Source organism: Caloenas nicobarica, chromosome 17 (genome assembly GCF_036013445.1).
Source record: "Caloenas nicobarica isolate bCalNic1 chromosome 17, bCalNic1.hap1, whole genome shotgun sequence".
NCBI lineage: Eukaryota > Metazoa > Chordata > Aves > Columbiformes > Columbidae > Caloenas > Caloenas nicobarica.
In genome coordinates, this window is record NC_088261.1 from 9,533,811 (window position 1) to 9,554,868 (window position 21,058).

At 39.6% G+C, this 21,058-nt stretch overlaps 1 protein-coding gene across 3 annotated transcripts in view; it reads right to left on the reverse strand.

The window, feature by feature from the left end:
• Positions 1 to 901: 901 nt before the first annotated feature.
• GTF2I (general transcription factor IIi) overlaps positions 902 to 21,058 on the reverse strand; it is a 59,069-nt gene continuing 38,912 nt past the window's right edge. For 2 of the 3 annotated variants that reach the window (XM_065646979.1, XM_065646978.1), the window contains 18 exons: positions 20,603 to 20,674; positions 19,773 to 19,956; positions 19,394 to 19,452; positions 18,271 to 18,342; positions 17,580 to 17,763; positions 17,043 to 17,101; positions 16,255 to 16,338; positions 15,678 to 15,773; positions 13,047 to 13,112; positions 12,037 to 12,220; positions 11,412 to 11,464; positions 10,459 to 10,569; positions 9,592 to 9,675; positions 8,593 to 8,776; positions 7,497 to 7,525; positions 6,053 to 6,109; positions 4,935 to 4,973; positions 3,655 to 4,307 (listed from right to left, as the gene is read on the reverse strand). In XM_065646979.1, coding sequence (XP_065503051.1) covers positions 3,826 to 4,307; positions 4,935 to 4,973; positions 6,053 to 6,109; positions 7,497 to 7,525; positions 8,593 to 8,776; positions 9,592 to 9,675; positions 10,459 to 10,569; positions 11,412 to 11,464; positions 12,037 to 12,220; positions 13,047 to 13,112; positions 15,678 to 15,773; positions 16,255 to 16,338; positions 17,043 to 17,101; positions 17,580 to 17,763; positions 18,271 to 18,342; positions 19,394 to 19,452; positions 19,773 to 19,956; positions 20,603 to 20,674 — 2,099 coding nt within the window. In that variant the 3' untranslated portion in view covers positions 3,655 to 3,825. Of the gene's footprint in view, positions 1,592 to 2,866; positions 2,942 to 3,654; positions 4,308 to 4,934; positions 4,974 to 6,052; positions 6,110 to 7,496; positions 7,526 to 8,592; positions 8,777 to 9,591; positions 9,676 to 10,458; positions 10,570 to 11,411; positions 11,465 to 12,036; positions 12,221 to 13,046; positions 13,113 to 15,677; positions 15,774 to 16,254; positions 16,339 to 17,042; positions 17,102 to 17,579; positions 17,764 to 18,270; positions 18,343 to 19,393; positions 19,453 to 19,772; positions 19,957 to 20,602; positions 20,675 to 21,058 lie in introns of those variants that run through there. The other variant, XM_065646980.1, reaches the window with a different exon arrangement.

Genomic DNA, 21,058 nt, shown 5'->3' on the forward strand with positions numbered 1-21,058 from the left:
GAGATTGGGGCTGTTTGTGCTGCAGCACCGCACCGGTCACTGGTTCCACTCTGGAGCTGGAAGGTACAACCACGACCAGCGTTTTCCAAATACCTCAGTGCAGAACTAACTCTGCTCCTACTGACATCAACAGCACGAGGTCCAAATATTTAAGTGGGAGCTGCTAGATCTGCATAGAGCAATCGTGAGAACACAAGCACGCATCCTACAGCGCGCCCTGCTCTGAATTCAGCTGCTGAATTTCAGGTGGCTCCCTGGGAACAGACACTCTACCCAATTGTCATTTAAGGCTTCAAACTTTTCCTTGCAGATACAACAATCTCACCCACCCGGAGCTGCATTTCTGTCTGAAAGGCACAACTGGAACTTAGTTCCTTCGCTGGAATGAATATGCTACAGCATGTTCTACCTGCCTACAGAATTCCTGCTAGAACTTGATTTGTTGTAAAATACATCAGCGTATACTACATGGACAGTCATGAAAACCACCAGAAAGGTCTTTAATCAGGGAATAAGGTTTACCATTTGTGCATAATGCAGTCATCCCAAACTCATGCCAATAAAAGAGAAACCTTTACAATAATCTGCATCTTCTCTCTCGAGATTATCATTTAACCAGAACTTTACATCTCTTATGGTTTGTGAAACTTTAAAAAAAAAAATGTATACAGGAGTTTCTAACATGGGGTGTAACCAGGACTATAAGAAACTTAACTTTTGACATAGTAAGACTTAGAGCAGCTTGTAGTGTACGTTTCCATAACTAGTTCTAGATGACCAGAAGAGCATCTGCCACAGCTCCAAAGAGCTCTCACACAGGTCCACGCGAGTTCTGCAAGACCAGACCCATCGTATCTAAACCATCTGATATTCTGGTAAAACATGCACTTACTACTTTGAATTAAATGGAACAGACAGGGTTTATTTTAAATTGGTTCCTAATCCACACGCTGAAATACTGACCATTTCACAGTCCATCTAATTAATGCGTACTGACGGTCAAATGAACCAGTTTATCTTTTATTTATGAAAAACATATGAATTGTGATAGATACCATAGGAAAAATTAGCTCAAATATACAGATACTATTGTCCATTAAAGGAGTAAGAACCAAAACTTAATGTTTGTTTGTTTGTTTTCTTTTCCCCAAAGTAAAACTAACAAACTGAACTACTTGCAGGAACTTTTCTTCATTACAAAAGCTGAGATGCACTCAGGTGCGGTGAAATTCAGCTTTCCTGGGAAATGCAGACATCCTCAGTGAGGTCTTTGTTGATTTTAGTCCCTGTCATCTCCCCAGCACTGCTGCAGCAAATTTAGTCCTTATAATATATTCCAAAGTAAAACGAGCTATTCCAAATCACAGAATAGTTTGGGTTGGAAGGGGCCTCCAAAGGTCATCCAGCCCAACCCCCTGCCATGAGCCATCTTCAAATCTCTAGTCCTTCTTTAAGTCAATTCACAGAACTGCTGAAAAAGTAGACATTTCTATCTAAAAGTACAAAACCGGTTTGTATAGAAGGTACTTCTCTTATATTACACAGCTCAAGACAGTCCCGGCAGGCTCTTCTCAGAACTGGATACTTCTGACTAGAAAGAAAAATTACAAAAAGGAGTTAGTTTCATTGCAGCTCTGTATCTTATTACAAATATGAGTAGTTTGCTTTTCAAAAAAGAACTCTGAGTTCTTTAGGCCTAGGTTCAGAGAGCATGCAGAAGCTGAATATTGCTCTCAATAACTATGAGATTAAATGTGTGCTTGAGGGCTCTCTGTAAGAATTTAAATCAAATATTTGCTTTGGTATGGCCTAAAGCATTTGAAAATCCAAACCACGGCGCCACTCTTGGCTGCTCTGACTGGCAGAAATGAACCTGAGCTGGGTTTTGCTGATCGCTCGTCTGTGAATGGGAATAGTCCACACACATTTTCTTCTCTGGGACAAACACAATGTCTTTTTCTTACTAAACCTAGACAGGCTACAGCTCGAGTGTACTAAACAAATGCATCTGACTTTATGTCAGCCAAATTACTGAAGTATCAAACGCTACGTAATAAGGAAAAGACTCGGTTTGGGGCATTATCAAAATACTGAAACGGGAAAGAGTACTAGAGAGCTGTGGTTGCTTAACATGGCCATTTTCTCTGGCTGAAGCGCACAGACTCACAGCCGTGTGGGTCAGCACGTGGTGACACGACAGCATCACCAGCATTGCTCTCCACCTCCATCCAAATGACACTTTTAGGAAAGAGCCAAGTTAAAAATAGTATAAGAGAAAAAAATCTGGACATTTTCGCATTGGAAATTAAACAAAGCTTTTCATAGAAGTTACTGGAAGATAAAAAAAAATTAAATAAAAGTTGGTTTCATTTAAAAGTTCAAGTTGGTTTGTCATCACAATTAACAGCGTTACCAAGTGTCCTGAGCTTAGACAATATTGCAGTCATAGTGAAGAGCTTTCCTGCCCAATTACAATTTGGAAATACACAGGGTTTACCAAGAATACCAATTCTTTTTCACACAGCCATGTCAGAGCTCTTCGCACACACTAATTCCCTAGGCTTTCATTTACTCTGCCTCCGAGGTATGTAATTACCATCACCTGCCTTTTGTTATAGGCCACATTTTCCCAGGACTCACTGCCTGACCAATTTGAACACAATGCGATTTACGTTGCATTTGGATAAGGTAGTGAAAACATCTTACATTTTACAGGTGAGAACCGGGACAAATAAAATAATTCACAAGTAAAGGACTGGCACCTCCTGGCATTCAGTCATCTCAGCCCTCTCCTTCCCCACCCCCCAAATATAAAAACATTATTCCTTGACAGGTGTTGACTTCAAGAAACACTAAATTCTTTTACCCAGTATTGATGAGGTCTACCACGTTGGGCTTGGTTCTTGCTTTATTCGAGAAATTTCTTCCGTTTCTGTAATACCTGTTGAAAAAGTAGTAATGAATGAAGAAAAAAGGGTCCAGGACTAGGGTAATTCATCACTACAAGGCCAAGCCATTTCACCGTATGATTTTATACCTTCCAGCCTAATTCTCAAGTGATTTTGAGTTCTCTAGGAATTGCATGCCCTTCCTCAAGATCATTCCTCTGGTAACAGCATGTGAATCCAGCTTGGGATGATAAATTCAAAAGCACATTTCTTCCAAACCACCACTTTGAAGGCCCATACCTAGATTTCCTCCACACGAGGGTATTCAGGAACAACTGTCTCTCCTCCACCATCTAACAACTTCAGTGATCCCACACGGTTTTGGCATTATAAAGGCATTTGATGTTTCAGCTTTCAATAACTGTGACCTTAAGTTTTAGAAGAACAACAATACTCCCATCCCCAATGCACCCTCACAGTATATTCAGGCCAATAAGGCATTCAAATTTCCCAATTATGGCAATAATTCATTAGCATAAATTGTGGAAACCACTGCACTGAATAACTAGATGCATCGCTCAGGACACGATCAATCACTGAAAGCCTACCCTATTTCCCCGAAAATAAGACAGGGTCTTATATTAATTTTTGCTCCAAAAGATGCGTTAGGGCTTATTTTCAGGGGATGTCTTATTTTTCCATGAACAACAATCTACACTTATTCTTGAACGAAAAAATAACATTTATTCAAATATAGTCATGTCATCACATTCTGGAACATCATCACAACTCTGCAAACCCTGAATTCCATCATGAATTTCTTGTGACGCTATTTCCTTTTTCCATGTACAACAATCTACATTTACCGATATTCATGAACAACAACAACAAAATCAACATTTATTCAAATACAGTCATGTCATCATCTTCTGGAACATCATCGTAACTCTCCAAACCCTGAATTCCATCGTGAATTTGTGACTCTATTTCCTTTAGAACCCTTGGCCCATCTTCTTGGAGACAGTTCACATCGCTGAAGGAAGCCGTCCAGCCAGTGTTGTGATGCTTTGAATTCTCCTGGGGAGATTTCCAACCGCGGCGCCATCGCAAGGGCAAATTCTTGGATATCAGCCCTACGCACAACCAAAGCCTTTGCTCTCCTGTCAGCGACCCATTCACAGATCACGTCTTCCAGCTCAGGAAACGACGGCTGCCGACCCGATCCACACTTGCGCTTCTCAGCATTTCCCTCGTACGCCTGTTGACTGAGGTTATCGTACTCTGCTCGCCATTTTCGGACCATTCGGATATCCAGCATCTTCTCTTTGCAGAAAGCAGTCAGATTTTTGCCCTGGGAGTCCTCCACGATTCCTTTCTTGTACTCGACGGAATAGCTCTTTCTCTTTGCGCTCATGTTGTCTGGGGGTCAAAATACCAGTACGGTATATTTCTTGTTCATCTGTCTACACACGGCACTGTACCGTAGTAAATGGTAGATAGACCCTTGCCCAAGAAAAGCAGACACTCCCAAAAGAACCACACTTAAAAGACCCCACAATTGTTTTGGGGGTGTCTGCTTTTCTTGGGGAAGGGTCTATCTGTCCTGCCGCATTCTATTGCCAATTAATTTTACTTTTTTTACATGTATAGCTGCCTTGACACTATTTAAATTGATTTTTTATGAACCGTAATGAGGGCTTATTTTTGGAGTAGGGTTTATATTTCAAGCATCCTCAAAAATCCTGAAAAGTCATGCTAGGGCTTATTTTTGGGGTAGGTCTTTTTTTCGGGGAAAAAGGGTATAGTCTTAACTTACCAAGCAAGAATGACAGTTCATAAAATTCCCCTGTAAAATTATCTGAATAATAACTTTTGCTGCAGAGCATTTTTCACATGATGCTGCATGACATTAATACAAATGAAAAAGTGTCCTGAGAACCAATAAAAGCCCTTTTTTTTGTTTTGATCAACCTGCCTCCTTTAAAACAAAAGCATGCAAATTTGTCCAAAATGACTTAAAAATATTCATTGAAGACAAACACTTACCTCCTACAGATACTTCTACTTGGCTTGGTTCAGCTGGATCTTAAATGAAAAAAAATACAGTCAGATGAATGTGAATATGGTTTCAACAATATCATATAAGTATCATAGACAAATTAGGGAAATAGTTTTCCCTAAAAAAAGCCTCATTTTTTCTCTTATGATCACTCAAGTATGTTTGTCTGTGAAAAACGTGTGTATCTATAGAGTCTGCAGCAAAATAAATTACAGATAGACAGGTGCTGGAAAACCCATTTAACCTTTTTAACACTGTGGGTGGGTCAAGAACAGACAGAATTCAGCAAGTTCACTGACCATCAGCAGCTGTTTTCCTCCCTCCTGCCACCTCCAAAGGTAAATGGAGGAGCCTGTAGTTTCCTTTATAGTTATTTCCACCATACAAGTGTCTCTTATTCTTAAAGTGTTTATTGAACGTTTTCATTTAGTTCCCAGTTTCTTTGAGTAACAGTTTATTCAGTCAATTGCTAAACTATTTCCCCCACTACACCAACTTGGGATACACACGTTTTCAAGGCTTGCGAAGACTCAGAAACCATATTGGGCCAAAAGGAAGTTGCTCAACTACATTTACTTCAGCTATTCATAGCATAAAGCTAAGTTCTCCATTCAGACTAAGCGTGGTGATGTCTGTGCAGCCTAGACATAGTTTAGCAGGGGTTTCAGAGCTCTGCAGTGGGCAGAAATTCCATCAAGACCCCATTCTAGGTCCTGACACGTTACACAGGCAAACTGCACTTGGCTGAACATCTATCTGGTGCGGACACACACACACTTGGAGTTAAGCAGGCATCAATAAATGGATATTGAATTGGCTTTATATATTGCCCCTACTAATCCTCCTTTTCAGCTCGCTCATCATCTACAAAAATCAAATCAAGGAACACGCCGGTGACAGAGCCTGAGGTACGCGATGGCTCTTTCTATTAATTTATTAATATTTAATAGCTATAAAAGTCCCCGTTGCACACCATCTGTCAAAATAAAATGGCTCATGATGAGCAGCGCAGACCCAGGACATGACAACCAATATCATCGGCCAATAAGATCGAGAACTCCGCTCCCTCCCCTCCGGCAAGGACACGCGTCCCGCTCGGCATCACCTGGTAGGACTGGTGCTGCTGGCGGTGCTGCTTCTGCTTCAGCTTTTTCCATCAGCTCTAAGATGAGACATGATCACTGTTTAACTTCACAATGAAAACAGTCCACATGCAACACAAGGGCAATCTTACTTCTCGTATCTGCAAATCCTGAAACTTGTCGCATGAACAGGTTACTAACACTTGTGATTGAGCTGCAGTTCAGTATTTTTTGTTACAGAACAAACATTCCCTGTCTTGCCTGCAAGCACCAAAAAGTTCCTTTTAAGTTCCCACAAGTTCAGAAGAATAAGGCATCATACCTATGAGCAGTAGGCTCAGAGCCTTTCAATCATTCACCGCAGTATCTATCAATATCAGATCATTATGATCTTAATTAATGGACATGGATAATGCACAAACCCCATGTGTTGAATGACCCATCGGTTCCTCCGGTGTCGTTCTTACTCAGTACATCAGCTGGCCTCACACCCACCACATGCTGACAGCGACGCTGGATAGACAACAGTTTAATAGATCCTTTCCTTTCTGACTCAGTCTTCCGGAAATGCTATTACACACTTATCTGCCTGGAAGGTCCCCTGTTACAAAGGATCTCTTTCCCTAGGACTGCTGAGCAGGTCAGCGCGAGTTACTGGCTGTAAAATCTTCCTGAGAACAGTTCACAGACTTCCCTGTGTCAGCTGGAATGTACTGGTGGCTGGGTGCAAATGAATGAACGCTGGGTCGCTAAGGCTCAGGCTGGGTAAGGCCAAATTACCAACAGGAGGTTCTGTTTGGCCTCTGAATTTCTGATCTGACATGGGCTCAGAAAGAACATGACACAAGGGACGCTGTAATGACAGTATTTTGTGGTTTGTTTTCTCTCTTAAATAAGATCTAGAAAATCAGGTCACCATCATTTTAGGCAACTGAAAGTACTAAGACCTTTCCCCCCGCCCCGACAACAATTTCATTAACGTGGCCAAATTGGCCACAGCATGTCAGGTAATTACACTCTGCCTCTCTAAACTGTTCCAGTTTCAGCAGAATGCAGAATTTTTCATTGGAACACGGTTGTGCAGCTACTGGAAAGTTCTTGCTTATTAACTGCTACTGCAATGGACTGATTAGAACCCAAAACGTAGGCACTCCCATGTAAGGCTGTTCCTCAGTCTGGGTCCTAAATCTCTCTGGGACTCTGCAGCTGAAAAATACAAAATCAGCGTCTTGCATTTTCATATCAAAGTTTATGCTAATATTATACTGTTCTGTAAATTTACCACCCTGCTCTCAAGTTAATTGCACACGCATGTTTGGTCAGGAAATCTTAATGAGACAGGCACAGACAAGAGTTATACATAGACCTTAACCACGGCGAAGCCTCTGCCACTAAGCCAAAATGTAGAAAACGAATCTTGGTAAGTTACAAAAATACATATGCCATCAGTGTCTGATAAATACTTACGATTGTTAATCACAAGTCCTGGAAATGGTCTGTAAAAACGAGAAGAAAAACTGCTTATTCGAAAATGTACTGCATGGGGTCTCCCTCCCAAGGCAACCTCCCCCAATGTTTTGTAGCAAGAGGTCGTGCTAAAATACGAACAGAAAGTCAAACAAAACAGAAGAACTTTCATAGCAGCTCTTGGGCACTGTGGTTTGTTCACCAGCATTTTGAAAAGCAACATACACAGAAAGATCTGAATCCTTCCCTTGCTCAGCACTAATTAACAAAGGAGTCACCTCTTCTTCAGAGCCCAATTAAACAAAACATATCAAGCAAGGGTCCTTTCAGTCAGAATACTTGGTGATTAAGGCTTGAGAATGCAGACCCCTTAGTAAAAGATACTTAAGAAATTTCTCTCTCTCTAAACTGATGCTTTCAGACTTCTGTGAAGCAGTCTAAGATTTGAGAAATTACATAAACTGACACATTTTTATTTTCAATTCCTGACCTTCTTTTTAGTATGATTCTAAAGTTTTGTCTATTCTGCTTCATGCATACAAATATACTTTGTGTGTATATATATATTTATGTGTGTGTGTGTGTGTGTGTGTGTGTGTGTCTATGGAAATATACACATACAAATAAAATTCAATTATATTGTAACTGGACGATATTGTACGTAAACTCATTTTGCAGGAAAAAAAAAATTATCAAGGAGCTTACCTTAAAATCCTTAACGCAAGTGAAATATTTAAAAAATAACAACAGTAACACATACTGTTTACTGTTCAGAGCCAGCAAGCTCTGGACTTGCCTCAAAGATTGATCTTATAAATGGGAGAGGAAGGCCCACAACACTTTAGCACTCTGTTATATAATATTAATAGATTTCAACTCAAAAGGCAGAATGGACATGTCCTTCAATCTTACCATCTTCATTCACGCTATGAACGTCTGGGCTTCTTTTGTCCTGATATATTGTTATTCAAAAGAGCCAACATCTTCCACCATTTCAAGATGCACTGCAACTTCGATTCTTTCAAATCTCAACTTATTCAAGCTACGGGGTTGTCCTCGCAACATCTGTACCATCTAATCACTGGCAATCACATACCGAATGACAGTAAATTTGATGAACTCTGCCGATTCCAAAATCTTCCTCATCGAGCTGATTTCCAGATAACTGGGAGCTTTAAACACCACGCCGGGCGGCATCCCATCCACCACCACACAGCCGGGGTTGACGGTGATCTTTCTATACGGGACTTTCACAGGAAAATTCATACCGATGGCTTCACCTAAGTGAGAGAGGTCATGTTTATTACAAGTCTGCACATTTATGATTACGTTGAAGATGTTTAAGAAACTAAACGCAAAGCCAAGCTCTCTATCTGGTCTGAACCAATGAAAATTCCCGTGACAATGCAACAATTACCGTGTTAGAAATAGATGTTCTGAGTTACACTCATGAACATTACTATGAGAGCATTAGCTACAACTCCAAATCTGACAGCTCATCATATAAAGAACCCAGATTCTGTTTTTACCAAATAAAAGGTATAGAAGAAGAAGATATCTAAGGAAATAGCTACCTGAAGGAAAACAAAGCGTTTCCTGCAATGCCATGAAAAGCAATTCAAGACAGCACTAATGAAGGAATTTCAGATAAAGAAACTCAGGTCATTATTGCTGTACAATGCAAATGAAAAGTAAAAAGAGAGAGAGAAGAGACCTATACACAGCAAAAAGGTTAAGTTACACTTTTAAAATTACCCTAAATCCCTAGTATTAAGAGGTCAGGATTATGAAGCCCTAAGAATCATGGATTGCCAGCAAAGTAAATATTTCATCCATGTTTACACAGAAAAAAACAGGAGGGGCAGGGAAGAACATAAAGCAACCTATGTTCTTCAGATTTCTTGTTTAAAACACTAAACAGACTGCATCACTTATAAAAAACTCTTTTTGAAGTCAAAGCACAACATTCATATACAATTCTCAAATCTGTTTAATGATCATATATATCATCCACTGTGATGATTCAGTAAATTCAATATGAACAACCTTAATTGCATTCACACCTATGTAAAAATGGGGAGTAAGAAGCAATTACCGAATTTCCGGCTAAAAAGGTCATTTACTTGCTCTCTCAGTTGTCTCGCCTTTTCTACTTTTGACAGCCTCTCGCTTTCATCATCTGGAAGAAATTGTTGGAATAACATCAGAATTAAGCAGATTTTTTTTCCCCTGAAGCTCGTTTATCTTTGCATGTTTACTCAAAGCAGCTATACCCAAGTGCTTCAAAACAGGTGCTGCCTTTGCTCCTGGTTTTAGCAGTAACGCAGAATTGTAGAAATATGTAAAAAACAGATGGTTCTTAAGAAATCCACAAGAAGCTTCAAAATATTTACATAACCAACATTAGCTTTACTGCCTAGAGATGATTTTTCAAACTTAATCTAAACCCACAGATTATATTTCATGTTCTCACAGTACATATAATGGTGGGGAAAGCTAAAAGCAAAGTGACGGTTCAACAGACCGCCATAGCATGCAATGTTCCTCACAGTTTCTAATGAATGTAATAAATGCCTGAGAAAGTACTAATTAGCGTTAGGACAAAGCAGTTCAGTCTGCACGGTTATTCAACTCAGATCAAGTATTAATCTCTTGAAGTTGACGAGAAATCTGAAATTCAATATTTAATTTATTACATAAGAAAAAAGGGAAAAATGTGGATACTTCTTAACTAGGGGGCTGGACCAAGAATATTCTAGAGAGATGTCACTGCACAGATATTCATGAGTGTTAGAAAATACTTAACATCTCAGCACAAACAGAATACTAAATTATGCTCTTTGTTGACTGTATTTGCAATTTCAGTGAACCAGCTTGACTGCAGGAAAAAGCTTCAGTCTAGACAAATGTCATGAAGAATATAAGCGCAAAATGATGATGTGAAACCAGACAGTGTACACACCTGGGATAGTCACCTGAATGATGTTAAGATCTTCAACACCTGCAGCTGTGTTCACCACTGTGTTTGTTGTGGTGCTTGCTGTATTGGCTATATTGGATGAATTATTTTTTCCTAAAAGTAAGAAAATTAAATTTTAAAAACATTGGTAGAGAGACAAAAATGTTGAATATCATATACAAAGAAAATATTGCTAAATAACAGATATTTACAAGTTTTGAAAGCAGACCCAGTTCCATTTCAAAGTGGGACGTACTTACTAAAGGTACATGTTACTGTCTCTTTGCAACCCAAGAGAAGAGCTAGATTAAAAGTAATGCCAGTCTTTACCTAGCTGGTTATCTAAGTAGTTTATAAAATTATTAAGGGGAAAAAAAAAATGTGTATATGTAGCATGTGTTTTGGTATTCTTATTATCAGAAAAATCACAGCACTTGCAGTTAATTCAGTAACTGATCCATGCACTCGCTGTGTGCATTCACCAAAGAAATCCCTTAGTTATATTTGTGAGCCACACTGTCCAGTGGCACAAACCAGCACAGTTCAAGTAACTCTGCAGAGTTTTGCAGAGTTTACACATAATAATACAACTCAAAACATTTCCTCCATGACCTGACGCAGTTTTCCTATCAGCACTCCTGACTGTGAAGTGCTTGCCATTTATTAATAGATGACCTATATATTAGGAGCAAATAATTCATCTCTAGACCTGAATTACTTTTGTGAATCACACATTACTACCTTTTATCAAAACATGACAGGTAAAGAGTATATTAGAGGCATACTCCCTTGCTAAAGCATGATTTAAACTGTAACTGGTAGGTGCTTTTCCCATCTTAAAACCAAAGAAACCAACCAATCACAATGTAGAATGAATCTTTGAGGAATTCTTTAGCATCATGCAGCTCTCCTGATTTGTATTTAATCGTAGAATGGTAAGCAGTTGTAAAACTCACTTTGGGGGCTTCCAGCAGAACTTTCCTTAACAGCTGCCTCAAACATCTCAGGCCTGCAAACAGATCGAGCATATCATGTACAATAATAACGTTACATTCATCAACATTCTGATATTAATTTATTAAAGACAGGGACCAAGTTATATCCTCTCAGCAAAACAGCCAGCCAAGAATGCAATGGCAGAGACGCTCCACAACTTCTCTTGTCACTGTTTCTGCACTTGCACATGGGTATCTAAACCTGTTCTAGACAAGAAAAATAAATTCTTACAATCCCCAATATATGAATCTCCACATCCCAGTTCTTCGTACACTGCCAGCAAGTTTTATGAGTAACCCATAAGCACTTCATGCAGCAGAAACGAAACCAGTGGTGTGATAACCGAAATGGGTTAAGAAATCTGGACTTGCTCTTCCTCCCAAAACAGGTGGTGAGGCTCCTTCAGAATGGATTACTGTATCTTGCTCCACCTCTACAAGAGCTTTCTGACCATTTCGTCATTTACTAAAATACTCCAGCGCGTACTCTAATTAGTAATTTAGCAACTCGGCAACACGATTTCATTTTTTGGTCTACATTTCAATTCTCATGGAATAGATTATCAAAGACGCATAGGAGTCTTACTTTTTAATAATGAATTTTATCTTAGATTTGTTTCTCAGGATCTTCTCCAGCCTTGGAATTCCAAAAGTAGACGGTCGGCGGAACGGCACCCCCTCGGGTAGCCCTTCCACGTAGAAAGCCTCTGGGAAGGATTCAAACAATGCAAACGGCACCTTCACTGGTTTAGTCAATCCCAGCGCTTCCCCTGAAATGCAACAACAGAGCAAATGAGCTACCAGCCAGATAACTGCTGTGTATCCAGAAACGAAAACCTCAGGTATAAATGGCATGTTGCAGTGGGCACATGCCTAGTAGATTAAGTGGAACCAGTAGGCTTTGCATTTTTTGGTTGCAGTTATGAGTAAGCTGGAAGGAAATTAAAAAACAGTCTCAAACAGAACTCATTCTGTTACAGTAAATCTGATCACAATTTGCAGTTGAAAATTAATAATCTGCAGCCAACTCATGCCACTGGCTTGGTCTGCACACCAGACTATCCCATTTGTACTCCACTTTGTTACAGGCAACGCGTTCAGCACCAAGGGCAGGTGAGATCAGTGCTGTTGTTCCAAAAAACACACTCAGAAGAGTGATAAGTCAGTATTTCCAAATTCATCAGCTTCCAAACAGCCTGCACTAGAAGACGCGCTGGGATACGATGGAGTACGTCTCTCCAGATCCCATCCATATGTCAAGTCATGCAGAGACTGATGTCACACAAAGTCCCACTCATACGAGTGAAGAAAGCTCAAAAAGATGTGCCAGGATGTGGAGTCACTGTGTCTCTGGGTCATTAAAGCAGCAGTCATCCAACCACAACTTCTCCATTTCCACACCCAAATAAAAATAACTAGTGGAAATGTGACACAGAATTGGAAACAACCTATGTGAGAATGAATACAAATGAGAAATTGCCTGGAGTACACGAGGATTGAAGTACCTTAGGAATAAACATGTGAATGTAGCTCTCACACATCTAACTGCATGTTCATAAGAAAGACTTCTCAGTGAAAAAGAATCAATAAACTTACCACATTTTTCATTAAAAAGGTTTTCGACTTTCTGCTTTAAGTCAGTAATTTTGGCATTCCACGCCTCTGCCAGGAGGAAATTGGAAGAATTAAGTCAATACTCACAGAATTAATCAGTCCTTGAAGAATATTTTAATAAAAGTTTAATAAACTATTGTGCTTGATAACTGATTTACTACGACAGTAAAATGAGCAAAAATGGCTTTCATTCTGCAAACAGCACTAAAACCTTCTGCTGCAATCTAAACTTACATCCACATCAATCCTTATTTTCCTAAAGCTTTGAAAGACACTGCTACTACACACAACAAGGGCAATTAAAATTGAAATTAATCCAAGCGCGATCCAAATTTATGGTATCAGGCAGCACAAAACGTACTCATCTGAACCAGCACCCAAAATAGTGGCAGAAAGTTCTTCATATGCTCTGTGACACAGCCCTGAAACACACGCCTCTCTATAAACTCTACCTTAGTTTCAACTTCAGTGGGTAAGATTAAATGTCCATCTAGCTCGGCATTTTGTTTCTGATAGCGATCAGCAGCAATTCCTAAACCAGTTTATTTGTGGCTGAAGTAAGTGGCTGGTCTACAATGCTAAAAACTCAGTTGAAAGTTTAAATAAGTTGCAAAACTTTTTTCTTTTTTTTAAAAAAGCCCAGGTCTAACAATAACAAGCAAGTCCAAGAAAACTGTCCACAACTCTGAAGATGAATACCGTCCATGCCAAAAGAAGCAGTCGTGCCAAATCAGTATCTTATATTCATTTTAAACTGGCTCAGTAGGAGTAAAGAATTCCTTTGCTTTGTGTTTTATGACCATATGGCTAAAAAAGAAAGCACGGGGGACAAATACAATAAAGCGAATGACAACAAACTTCTATATAAATATAAGCAAATAAACTCAGAATGTAAGGATGCTGAAAAAAAGATTTCATGAGACTTGGGAACCGCTTACAGTTACTCTGAATAGAATCATTCATCTCCCTTGACTACGAGGTTGCAAATCTGACCCTGCTTTCAGTGCAAAGATTTCCGTGCCAGAGCGCTGCACAGCCAGGCCTGGTCCTCCGTGGTTAAAAAGCTCCAGCCCCAGGCCTATGAACACAACTGCACAGCTTCCAGTCCGGTCTGGCTTTTCCTTTACTGGTTTCCCAGAACTGGAGAGGTCTGTAATGGTGGCCTTGTAAAATCCGCTCCAATAGGTCACGGCTCACTCATGTTAATTCACAGAATCCCAGAATGTCAGGGGTTGGAAGGGACCTCGGAAGCTCATCCAGTGCAATCCCCCCGCCGGAGCAGGAACACCCAGCTGAGGTTACACAGGAAGGTGTCCAGGCGGGTTGGAATGTCTGCAGAGAAGGAGACTCCACAAGCTCCCTGGGCAGCCTGGGCCAGGCTCTGGCACCTTCACCATGAAGAAGTTTCTTCTCATATTTAAATGGAACCTCCTGTGTTCCAGTTTGCACCCATTGCCCCTTGTCCTATCACTGGTGGTCACCCAGAAGAGCCTGGCTCCATCCTCCTGACACTCATCCTTTCCATATTGATCCCCATGAATGAGGTCACCCCTCAGTCTCCTCTTCTCCAGCTCCAGAGCCCCAGCTCCCTCAGCCTTTCCTCACACGGGAGATGCTCCACTCCCTTCAGCATCTTCGTGGCTGCGCTGGACTCTCTCCAGCAGTTCCCTGTCCTTCTGGAACTGAGGGGCCCAGAACTGGACACAATATCCCAGATGAGGTCTCACCAGGGCAGAGCAGAGGGGCAGGAGAACCTCTTTGACCTACTGACCACCCCCCTTCTAATCCCCCCCAGGTCCCATTGCCCTTCCTGGCCACAAGGGCCCAGTGCTGGCTCATGGTCACCCTGCTGTCCCCAGGACCCCCAGGTCCCTTTCCCCTACACTGCTCTCCAACAGGTCCTTCCCCAACTTATACTGGAACCTGGGCTTGTTCCTGCTCAGATACAAGACTCTACACTTGCCCTTGTTATATTTCATTAAATTTCTCCCTGCCCAGCTCTCCAGCCTGTCCAGGTCTCTGGATGGCAGCGCAGCCTTCCAGTGTCAGCCACTCCTCCCAGTTTGGTGTCATCAGCAAACCTGCTGACGGTGCGCTCAATTCCCTCATCCAAGTCATTGATGAATATATTGAATAGTACTGGTCCCAGTATTCAAATCCTTCGTAGGTCCTACACACCACTTGGATATCTCCCCACAGTGATGCTCGACATCTCAAGTGTGCGGAGCTTTTATTAAGCTAATGCACAATATCCAGTCTCAGCTGGGTTTCTGCACCGTGGTGGCACTGTTCACCAGGCAAGGCCTTCAGGGCTCTGCAGCACTCTGGAATATTAATAACAGATCCGCAAAGGTCTAAAGGGACTGATTCTGAATCCAGCTGAATAAGATCTAAAGGACCTGTGCTGCATTTTACAGCATTTTCACCCAGGATTTCTCCAATGCAACTTATTCTACACGATGAAGAACCGAGTGTACGTGAAAACAAGAACTTGAGTCATTCACTATCTGTAGAATAAAACACTAATTCAAAATATCTCTTGATACGTAATCACCTGAATTTTCAGTACCAACATTAACAGAATGCACGTGTGCTAATTCCCACAACACTTACCAAAAGAAAACTCTCTTCCTCGGGACTTGAAACTTGTATTGGACCCATTGGTTTGCGAATTAGTTCGAACATCTGGTGTTTGTGGTTTGTTAGGACCTGTAAAATACATTAGATATATACACGCAGACAGCAGAAGCAAGCCATCATATGAAAATAACAATGGATCGAACTTGATTACTAGAGAAAACTTAAGTTCTGAATCAAGAATAGAATTAAAAAACTCCTTAAGAACTAATTCTAGGGTTTTATTTGAGCATTTGATACTACTGATCACAGCTGTCGTGTCTCTGCTCAGGACTGCATCAGCTTCCACATCTCTGCTTGGAAATAAAGGCCCAAGGAAACTGTTAAACTCCAACATCCTACATAATCATCATCTGCACAGAATCCACTGTTATTGAGAAACAAAAAATAAAACTGTTTCTCTACAAAAGTTTATCTGGAGCCCTGAAATGAAACTGAGTTTGCTACATGAGGTGCATGTATAAGTCAATTATGGGCTATGAAAAAAGAGAAGAACAGAAAACATGAGAAGAATAGAACATTAGAAGAGTATTTAATGATATTCCTTCCATACCTTCTTCAACAGTAACTTCAATCTCTGGAACCTTTGAATTCCCTGCAGGACTTCGTGACCTTTTCGATCTCTTTGGACTCATTGCTGGAAGTCAACATAATAAAAGGTGTAAAGCACAAATGCTCTACAGTTGTATATCCTGCACAGCTAATGGAAAAGCAGCTGCATTCTGAAAATTCCAGACTGAAGAATCACTTGTGTCTGTACTAAGTACAGTCTGCATTGTAAAATCTGAACAATATAGTGATGCTCACAGCCTTAAAAAGTAGGTTTAGTACTCTTCAAAAAGGCAGGTATCACACCTAGATTTTCACTCCATTAATTCAGAACAGAAGACTTTGCTGTTTCTAAGTGCGAGGGACAGCTCTGGTACTTTTCATTACCTAAGTAACAAAATTATTAACTTCTGATTTTTTTTTTTTTTTTTTTTCCAGACAACTTAAACTTAAAAGACTCTTTTATTCTTACAAAACTTCATTGTTATTTACTTCCGTTCACAGCTGTAAGTGAAATATGGTTTAGATATTAATAGCAAAGTAAAAGTTGTCAAAATTTCCTGCATTGGGATAGCCTTAAGTGAAAAAAAAAAAAAAAAAGGCACATTTATGTTTTGAGTAACTTTTCTAAATCATAGCAGGTTTATAGGCTACTATACTAGACCATATTAAATAATGTCTTTTGTTTGCAACATCTGGTTTTTTTCAACCACAACAATCTCTCAGTCTGCTAAGGAAGCAGAAATTAAATATTTATGAATCGATGGCAGCAAATAATAATTAATGGTTTACCTCTAGTGTTTATTTTACTGGCCAGTCCTGGAGGCAAATAGGAAATGACAAGCTCAGGCCTAAAAGTTGAACAGAACATGATCCAATCAATCACACACACAAGAAAAATAATACCACAAAATGTAACAAATTACTTGGAATTCAGTTGAGTTCCAATTTACATAACATCAGCGCCCTATAACAAAGCTTTGCTAGAAGCAGAGGTGACTCTTCATCTACTATAACCACAAAAAGTTAGAAAATATAAAGCTACATTTTCTACTCTGTAATCTTCTTTTGGCTTTATTTTTCCAGGTGCGAGGCCATTTTTTCCCCTAGATCTCTGATGCATGAAACATGCAATTTATACATCTATACAAGCTAAATGAGGAAGGTATATCCTTTTATGAGGTAAAACATACGAGCAAAATGTTCTGTTTCACAGAAAGTGAATTCAGGTAGCATTTAAAGCGTAAAGTTGCTGGGAAGAAAATCAAATAACTCCAAAATCAGGAGTAAAAAAAAAAAAAAAAAAACCAAGCTGAATTACAAACATACTTTTTAACAACAAATTTGATTTTGCCGCTCCCACGGACAATCCTTTCCAGGCGTGGAATTCCGAACCAGGTGGGGCTCCGGAAGGGGATTCCTTCAGGCAAGCCTTCGACACACAGGTACTCAGGGTTTGATTCAAATACAGGATAGGGAACCTTCACCGCCTCCGAAAGCCCCAGAGCTTGGGCTGAAAACAGAGAATTAACAATAGTTTACACACTCAAATGGGTGCTATTTGATCTCAAGTGATTCTGAGGAGCTCGGCTTACAGAAGCTCTGCTACTCAGAGATAACAAAAAAAAACCCCAAGAGAAATATTAAAATAGATTTTCTGTTATTTTCTGTAGAATAACTGCAAATGGGGACTTGGTCCACGTTGTTACAAAAAAACATCTAAGCCTGCAGTCCCAAATATTTTTTTCTGAGAACTTTTCTCATCCAAAAGCTTTTTGTGCACATATCATTTCTTGTCAAACTGGAAAAACTATGGCCTAGGATGTTGTTATAAAGTCATTTATGTCAGTTATAGGAAAGAGTCAGTAAAAAGCAGGTAAGAGTACTCAAGATTTTCATATTTACCCTAGTACAACTTTGATGTTTAAATAAGTGAAGCACAGTGAAATTTAAAACTCTTTACAGATGAGTTTTAAAATGCAGCAGCATTATAAAACAGTTCATTTAACATTTAACTTACCAAACTTCATATTAAATATCTCTTCTACTTGTTTTCTCAGCTTTGTGATCCTGACATTCCAATCGTCTTTCACTGAAAATCAGCAATGTGCATATGTCAGAGGAGTACCCAGTTCTAGATGAAGCGGTACGTTCAAACACATTTCTTTCAACACGAGAACTTGTAAACTATCAACACAATGACATCTGAGTAGACAAGGACACATGAGTAATGATTATTAATGGCAGCTTAAATGATACACACACAATTGCCTCTACATAACAGAACATCATTTATATATAGTTACAAATTTCAAACACTGGCCCAAGTGGGAGAACTTGCTCTTCAGAGCCTTGAGATGCAGGAAGGAATTGCTCTTGTGGCTCTTACAAAGCTGGAATTAATCATACTGCATAAAAATAACGCTCTTTAAAACAGAAGATGAGCATTTAAAGAGTGCTTTGCTAAACATTTTGATTAGCATCAAAAAATCATCTTCAGTTGTGCTCTCTATTGTCAATAAAAGCCAATTATAGGAGTGTTAGCCAGAGCAGGCAATTTGTAGCTTAGGTAGAGAAGAAAGCAAAGGACAGTAGCAGCAATAAAAAGCACTTCACTTCTGACAAACAGCACCATAATTCATTACTTTTCATCATAAACCACAAATAACAAGCACTACTGAGCTAACACCACTCAGAGTTGTGGACAGCATGCATGAAGGAAGCTATGCAGAAATTTTTTGTTTCCGAATTGTATTTTTGACTAAAAAAAAAAATTAAAAAAAAAATCACCTGACTTTGTTTGTTTTTAGCTTCTTACATTACCAAGGCAAAATGCATTAATGTTTTTTGCAATCTCACCTACTTATTTGATAGATTTCACAGGTATTTAACACCGGCATGTGTGTTTATACTTAGCCACGTGTCGTAGTCTTACTGGCAAAGGAGCTAGACTAATTTACTTTAAAAAAATTAAAGTGATCCAGAAAGCCATCCATGTTCACAATGACCCATTTATTCTTTTCAGACCTCACGAAGAGCGTGTCAGCACACCCATCACCAAACGGTTACGTGTTGAAAAATGTTGCACTGACCCAAACGTGTTTCCCCACCAAATGCTACGATTCCCGCTCGGAGACTCTTACCCAGAGTGTTCGGCTTGGGCTGAATAACTTCGGCTGAAGGGAGAGTGAGCAGCTCTGGCCTGCAACCAGGAAACAAACCACCTATCCATTCTTGACATAAATTACACACCAGTACTTATTATGACATGAATTGAAAAGTTTGGATTTTTCTATTACGTATTTCACACTTGTGAACATGCTACAAAGATATTTTTGAAGACTTCTCTGCATTGCAAATACCTACTTTATAATGCAGAATATTTAATCTGCCTATTTGGTAACCAAACGCTTCATGACTTAATGAAACCAAGTGCTTGATTACACAAATGGTGCTTTGTTTGGCCTCTTTCTTAAAAAGAAAAAAAAAAAAGAGTGTTTAGGCATTAAAACAAACACGTACCTTTTGATCACAAATTTTATTCTGTTGCCCACTTGAATTATTTTCTCAAGGCGAGGGATTCCGTACCAGGAGGGGCTCCTAAAGGGGATGTTCTCTGGCAGCCCTTCGACGTAGAGGTCGGTAGGATGGGCCTCAAATTTCTGGTAGGGAACAGCTTTCGGCTCCGTGCTCCCCAGGGCCTCAGCTGTTAGAACAAAACACATCCAGTGACTGGACAGTTTGGCCATCAACTTTTTTTTTCTTTTTTCCGACAGTTTGGTCATCAGCCCAACAGTCCAAGTCTCAGCGTATTGAAACCATAAAAATTTACCATATTGTATCATGTTGCCATCGGGCATTCGCAATGCCAGGCTGAAGATTACGGGGCTCCTCAATGGGGCATATTACAATGGTTCTATCCAAAGTTTTTAATATATTATAGAGCATCACGCAACATTTTATTTTAGCTCTTATGCAGTTGACTTTTTTTTTAATATTGGAGAGAACATAAAAGTTCACCCAGAAATGTTATAATACTAATTTTAATGATACTGCAATGAATATAAATAAGTAAATAGTTTTATTCACCATCAAAGGAAAAAAAAGCCCAAATAGGAAGGAATTGAGAGCAATTAGAAGAGCTATACATATAAGACACTTTTTTTGAACTATGAATTTACCATGTTGTATAAACAGTAGAGTAATACATCCTTTTTCACTCAACTGCCAGGACTTTAAATATTTGAAAAAAGTGATCAAAGGTCTCATTCATGTAGACGTTCAAAGGAAATAATGAAAGGAACCTTCAAGAAATACAAAGCCATGAAAGAAAATAACAATACTGTACTCACCAAACCTTTTAGAGAAGAGTTGATCTACCACCTTTCTCAGTTTGGTGATCCTAGCATACCAGTCCTCTTTCACTGTATGTGAGAGGGACACAGAACAAAACCAACATTCCCTCATTATTTCCAGTTCAGGTTATAACAGGCACAGCTATCCTGCAATTTCAGGTAACCCAGAAAATACTACGCAGAAGATTCAACTTGCAACAGAGAAAATTCATTATTAAAAAAAAATTGACAGAATATTAAAACTGTGCAGAAATCCATTGAACAAGTGACATCGCTCATGCTACAAAATGCACAGAGTGTGTACTGGCAGGAAGAACTGCAATGCTGCCATCATCTGCCCCCAATCTGCACATCCCCTTTGGAGATGAGATTAGATTTTTTGCCAGTTCCATTTTCTAAAAAATTATCTTGATATTCAGTGCAGAACTTGGTATGCATGTGGGATGAAAACTT